Consider the following 7,315-nt stretch of genomic DNA (forward strand, 5'->3'; position numbering starts at 1 on the left):
TTGATTGACAATTTGAGTCCCCTCGGAAGTAAAGCCGTCGAGGAGTTTGGACCTTGGATTGTATTACGTAGTGTACCAGCTTCGTACGGGCCGTTAATTTCAATTTTGGCTACGATACCTGAGAAGGACATGACTCTAGAGGTCGTAAAGTCAACATTACTTAGTGAATTTAAACGCCGAAGGAAACTAGCACCGAGTGAACTGATCGATATTGCTATGAAAGTAAACAAATTTAAAGAGGAGCCTCTGGAGTGTTTCTTTTGTCGAGGTACTGACCATCTGAAGCACCAGTGTACCAAATATTTAAAATGGAATAGAAAACAAAACAAAACTTTCAGTGATGCCTCAACACCCCCCCAACTGCATCCATCACTGACATGCAAGATTTACCCACCGCGACTCCAAGGCAATAAGACACCTAGCTAATCACAATCTGGCTGAAAATATAAAAATCCAGGACTGTCCAATCAAACAAATCTGCGAATGCTGTGTCAAGGGGAAGCTTTCTAGGAAGCCATTCCCTAAAGAGTCAAATTCAACAACGACCATGCCACTAGAACTCATCCACACAGACCTATGCGGCCCCATACCAACCGCGACAGTAGGAGGACACTCAATCATTCCTGTTAACATATAAATCTCAAACAGAATTAATAATAAAAGAATTTATCCAACTCAGCATAACTCATAAACATGTCATAACTCATAAACTTCTGTCATAACATGGACAGAAGCCCAAAATGTTCAGATCAGATCGAGGAGGGGAGTTTCTTGAACACGAACTGCGAAACCACCTCAAGCCTCATGGCATCCAATTTCAGCACAAAATGCCGTACACCCCAGAGCAAAATGGTGTTGCTAAGAGGAAAAATAGGTACCTGATGGAGGCTGTAAGAACAATGTTGATAGACGCACAATTACCAGATCAATACTGGGTGGAAGCAGTTTTGACAGCGACATACCTGCAAAACCGACTTCCTACGGGAAAGAAGTCAGCAACGCCCTACGAATTATGGTTTGACAAAAAGCCGAACATGCAGCACCTCAGAGCATTCGGATGTCGAGCCTTTGCCCACATTCCGAAGCAAAAGAGGACGAAACTGGAAGAAAAAGCATACGACTGCATTTTACTCGGTTACCCAGAGGGATCAAAAGGATACAGGCTACTGGAAAGATCATCGGGCAGAATCATCGCGAGCAGAGATGTTGTATTTATGGAGGAGTCTCGCTCTGAAGAGGAAGTACACCACCCGTCTGATCATCCTCTGAAACCTCATACAAAAGTTCCAGACGCACCAAAAAACACAGAAAATAGTATTGTCTACGTTCCTCCCGAGAACATTGAAGAAACACCTAAAAAGGTAAAAACAAAAGTCACTCCAGCCGAAATACTTGATTCAGGGGAAGCTGGAACACTCAATTCAGGGGAAGATCAACTCAACAGCCCACAATCTAACTACGATGATGCAGAGAACATTCCGCTCATCCAGCGAATGGAAAAAGTTCACCAATTCATTTATGATGATGAATATCTGAGTGACGGAGCTGACCCAAAGACCTTCGAAGAAGCCATCAACGGCCCCCACTCGAAAGAATAGAAAAAGGTCACCAACGAGGAAATTAAGTCACTAGATGAACATGAAACGTGGAATCTGGAGCCCATCCCCAGAGGAAAAGAAGCTATTGGATGTAAATGGGAATTTGAAACGAAGAAAACTCCAGATGGACGACCCAACCGTTTCAAAGTCCGACTAGTCGCACAAGGGTTGTCGCAAAAATACGGTGTAGACTACGATGAGGTGTTCGCACCAGTGGTGAAGGCAACCAGCATCAGGACTCTCCTATCGATCGCAGGACAACGAGGCTACGACATAAGACACCTAGACGTAAAAATGGCGTTCCTCAATGGGAAATTAAATGAAGTCATTTATATGAAGCAAACACCTGGCTACATCGATGAACAATATTCAGATTGGGCTTATAGACTCAATAAATCCATTTATGGCCTCAAACAGGCTGCTGGAACGCGGAGCAAGACCTTGCATGACGTTCTGATCCATTTCGAATTCACACAAAGCGAAGATGATGCTTGTCTCTACAAGCATGGAGTTGAAACACTCACCTATGTTGTGGTCCACGTAGACGATATTATACTCCCCAATGCACCATTACAGAGACTCGAGAGCATCAAAAATGACTTGAATAAGTTTTTCGATATCACCGACCTAGGAGATATTAAATGTTACTTGGGGATGGAAATAAAAAGAAACCCACAAGGAGATTTTTCAATGAATCAATCTAACTATATCAGCAAGATACTCACAAAGACTAAACTCAATGATGCCAAATCATCAACTTACCCCAAGGACTCTGGCTATGAAAAACACCGAATAAACTCACCGGAAATAAAAAATGAACACTATAGAAGATTAATCGGCGCTCTTCTATACGTGTCAGTAAATACGAGACCTAATATTTATGCACCAGTAGCACTCCTAGCGCAACACATAACAGATACCAAACAGATTGACTGGATAGAAGCACAGAGAATTTGTAGATATTTGAAAGGAACAATAGAGTATGAATTGAAACTTAGCGACCGACTGAACAAAAATCAAGAATTAAGTGAATACGCAGATGCTAATTGGGCCGAAGACAGAGAGACAAGGATATCTAACTCGGGATACGTCTTCAAACTGTATGCAAGTACTATCAGCTGGACCTGTAAGAAACAGACGTGTGTAGCAACTTCATCAACGGAAGCGGAAATCATCGCCCTATCGGAAACAACAAAATAATGCAAAGCAATTCGTAGCGTTCTGGAATTTCTTGATGAGACTCAACACGGACACACGATAATTTATGAGGACAACCAAAGCCGTACCAACAACATTCACTCTGAAGGAATGAGTGCTCTGACGAAACACATTGATTCAAGATTTCTCAGCACAAAAGAATTAGTGAAGAAAAACATTATTAAACTAGAGTACTGTCCAACGGAGAGAAAGGCAGCAGACATTCTCACAAAACCGCTTGGACCACAAAGAACAAAAACACTGGCAGCTCTGATTGGACTCGATGCCAAGGAAAGCCCAACAGATCACCAGTGAGGGGAAGTGTTGGGAATATTGAAGCTTGATCAGTCGGTATAATGTAGGATTATAGGGAAGGGATGAAGGCAGGGACAATCTGATGTAGACAGTGAGTTGTGTGAATTATTTGTTTGTGCCTTCCATTTCCTATCCTGTGTGCATGTGTTATTAACAGGCAAAATAGATATATAAGGATCTTTTTTGTAGATCTCATTTTGTTCTACAAAATAGGTCCTTATGAGAATTTTCCTATCTCCCTTCAATTCCAAGATATTTAACAAAAACTCATCCTGAAGCGAAATAGTAAAACAGGATAAGTCAATTTCACTTTACAATAGATCAGTTATTGGGAGATATCTCGGAATCTGAGAGAGATATCGATATTTTTATAAAAACATTTTTTGTAGCTCTAATTTTGCTCTACAAAAAAGATCTGTTAGAAACGCGACTAAAATTCCAGAACATTCAACTCGAGGATCATCGGGAACCTTCGGTTGGGCGGTCAGATGGTCGTGAAAACCTCCACATTAAGTCTTACATTGCACCTCACCGAGTACAGTAGCTTTTTGAACCTCACCTAGCTCATTAGTAGCCAAGTACATCACCAGTCTTTGTAAGATCAACGTTTCGTTCAGTACATTACCACAATAATTAGTTAAACTTCAACTAAATTCAGTGATTCAACAGTATTAAATTCAGAGACAATTATCAGTGAAATAAGACTATCAGCAGTGACAATTATACCGAAGAGTGTAAATAATTAATTAACGACGTGGTTCGATCCCACGAATAAACGGGAATTTTAATAATTCGTCTCAACGTTAATTTCCCAGCATTTCCCTGCACATTTTCTCCCACATCCACCCTAAACCTAGTTTCTCACCAAACAAGATCTATATAAAAATTTTGCTCTTTCCAATAACGAGATATTCTCAAGAAAAACGACCTCCAAGTTACGTATACTTATCTCGATTTACCATTTCACTACTGCATTAGCTATTGTCTTGTCATAAATATGGAATTTGGAAACTACTTACAAACTTAACAAACGACTCTTCCACTTGACTATCTCCAGTAATTGCTGTCGAGGGAAAGAGCATGTTAGCCAATGCTTCCTCTTCAGGATCGATATGAACAAGATCCAATGGACCACCTCCTGTTTTCCTCAAGCTCTTCGTATTTACAACTAATTTACTCTCTCCTTTACCCTTCTGTTCACCCCATGTCCTGTTTAATTAAAAAAAAAGTAAATAATGTGGTTAGGAATGAGATTGTGCGATAGGATTAGTGTTTGGGGATATAACCTCTAAAAAATGTACATCATCTTTTCCATTGTTGCTTGGTTCTCTGAGCTCCGTTTGGCACAATATTTAAATAGTGTACCAGCTCCTCCCATTTTTTCTCTACTTTATTCTTTGTTACTTCATTATCAAACTTAGGGATCATCATCTCAGGCTTATTTTTGACAAATTCCATTAGCATCTGCTTTTGTGCATCAGTTACATTTGCTGCAGGTTTTTTTTCATCCCCCTAATTTTTTTTATCACTTTTCACCACTTTCGGAGGCATTTTCATAATAAAAAATAAATTTGTAATTCAATTTTTGTTTATAACGAGAAACAATGCGGACAGGAAGCGGTGTGCATCGGTTTCGCGTATGCGGATCGCATCTGGCATCCGTGATCGGAACAGATTCGAACTCGTATCACCGATAGGCTTACGGAACAGTTTCGGCCCCACAGCCATTCCATCTTCGGAGCCACTTCCGAGCTCGGAAATATTTCCGAGACCTTCGAGAATACGCCCCCTAAACGTTCACCCAAAACCGTTCCCCTACCTGGAGGTGTATCCGGAACTGTTCTCAAACCTGCATCTCCACCTGGAAGAGTTCCTAGATATGAACGTCTACCTGGAACAGTTCCTGAACCTACACCACCACCGTGAACAATGTCCAGACCTGGACGTTCACCCGGAACCGTTCCCGGATCTAGACGTTCACCCGGAACCGTTTCCGGACCTGGAAGTGTACCCGGAACAGTTCTCGAACCAGCACCTCCACCTGGAACAGTTCCTAGACATGGACGTCCACCTGGAACAATGTCCAGACCTGGAGGTTTACCCGGAACCGTTCCCGGACCTGGAGGTGCACCCAGAACAGTTCTCGAACCTGGGCCTCCACTTGAAACAGTTTCCAAACCTGCACCTCCATCCGGAACAATTCTGGAACTCGGACCTCTACCTGGAACAGTTCCTGAACCTAGACCTCTCCCTGGGACAGTTCGCAGTCCTGGACCCGAAGCTGGAACAGCTCCGGGAATTTTCCCCTCACCTGGAAGAATTCCTAGCACTTCAACTTAACCTGGACCTCCACCTAAACATCTGTTTTCACTGAGCCCTCCGCCTTGAGCTGAATTCATAACCCCACCCCCTGGCGATTCTTGGACTCCTGACTCTGCCCCTAATCTTCACCCTAAGAGAAAATTTCATAATCACCATTTTTCTCATTAAAAAATGATTGAGTTGAGAACCATTAGTTCAGTGGGCGGAGCAACGCTGTGATTGGTCAACTTCAAAGTTGAAAAACTCGGCAGGAGTGCGTCGCACAGCAAAGTGGACTTTCGACCCCAAATTTCACCCTCTTTCCACCCTCAAAATTAGAGTGCGCAGTTATGGGACACCGTGTATACTTAGCAACTAACCCAGTCCCACGGATAGCTCGGACTTCTCTGACTAGCTAGTATGCGCGCAATACATCGGAGAATCTCGGCAGGAGTAAAGGTTCTCGGTGGAATGGTGCGAGTGCTAACGGATTAAATGAAATTGCCTCTTCCGGAGTGGAAATTCCGCTCAGGCCACCTCAAGTCGGATCCGAAATGGATCCGTCTGTAGTCAGGTTCGACTGATTAGGTGAAATGTGATCAAAACCTGGTAAAAAACTGATCCAGTGTTTCCGAGGTCAGGCAGTCTGAAATCACTTCGATCAGATTCGGATCAGGTCACCCTGATTTCAATTTGACCAGAGTACCCTGCGATGAATCTGATCATAAACAATATCAGATGGAGATTTGATCAGCCTGATTTCAATCTGAGCATGGCCTCAGTCACTTCAAGGGTCAGACGTCTTGAGGGTCAAACGTAGCAAGGATCAGGTGTCTTAAGGTTTACAAGAGTCAGATGTTTAAAGGACCCGAAGTCTTATGAATCAAATGTCTCAAGGGTCAGACGTATCAAGGGTCGAATTTCATGAGAGGCAAACATTTAAAGGGTCAAGCGTCTCAAGTGTCTAACATTTTATGGCTCAAATATCTTGTTTGAAAGGTCAGGCAATATAAGGGTCAAAGATCAAATGTTTTAAAGGTTGGACGTACCAATGGTCAAATGTCTTAAATATCAGACTTCATAAGGGTCAGATCATTATAAGGGTCTCACGGCTCAAAAGTCTTAAGCATCGTAAATCATAAGGGTCAAATGTAAAGGGAAAGATGCGCGGAGGGGGAAACCGATAGTGGAACGGAAAGGGGGAGGGAGATGCTGGATAAATTCACCCCTATTATCAGAAGTCTATGTAGAAAATGTTTATTGTCAGCAATAATGGAGGAATAATATTCGGAGACACGTGGAAACTAATGTCATATTGAGAATACGAGATTGACAATGTAAGATTAGCGCGGTAGTCTAGTGGTTAGGGCGTAAGTTTAGTAATCATAGGATCCCGCGTTCGAAGCCAGTCGTGGGCAGAATAATTCGCGATAACAAAATCGGCTTTTTCTGCGATCAGTGCATTGCGGGGTGAACAATAAGGTCACAAATGATCGTAAAAAATTTTTCTGAAAATTTAGTCATCAATTTTTGTTAATGAATATTAGTAAAGAAACTGGACGCGTTCCTCCGATCCGGATCCATGGGGCTTGATCAGGTTTGGGTCCGCCAAGCCTAATCCAATTTGAATCTAAAACGGCGTTACACATTTGATCAGGACCTGATCAATTCACATCATCATAGTCTGATCCTACGTCAGGGCTGACTTGATCAAATCCTGATCTGGACCTGATCGAAATTTCTACTCGGATTACGCGGCGTTGCCGGAAACTCACTAAATGCGCTCGAGCAGTGTAGACTGAATTCAACAACGCTGGAGACAAGCCTAAATAACACGGCGGCGAATCCTCGCGAAGGTGACCAAGCCGCAGGGTCGCATTACATGACCAGACTGGCGTTAAGGA

The 7,315-nt window shown here is 42.6% G+C and overlaps 1 protein-coding gene across 1 annotated transcript; it reads left to right on the forward strand.

Annotated features, from left to right (window-relative positions):
- The first annotated feature begins 5,039 nt into the window (after positions 1–5,039).
- Positions 5,040–5,450, forward strand: LOC107045701 (tetra-peptide repeat homeobox protein 1-like). The gene has a single exon (XM_015268034.1). The coding sequence runs from the start codon at positions 5,040–5,042 to the stop codon at positions 5,448–5,450; it is 411 nt and encodes a 136-aa protein (XP_015123520.1).
- Positions 5,451–7,315: the final 1,865 nt, after the last annotated feature.

This window comes from Diachasma alloeum, unplaced genomic scaffold (genome assembly GCF_001412515.2).
Source record: "Diachasma alloeum isolate Michigan unplaced genomic scaffold, Dall2.0 Dall_scaffold_01060, whole genome shotgun sequence".
Classification (NCBI taxonomy): Eukaryota; Metazoa; Arthropoda; class Insecta; order Hymenoptera; family Braconidae; genus Diachasma; species Diachasma alloeum.

Excerpts from the sequence above, each read along its gene's own strand:
- LOC107045701 (XM_015268034.1), top strand. The coding sequence starts at position 5,040 with ATGTCCAGACCTGGACGTTCACCCGGAACCGTTCCCGGATCTAGACGT.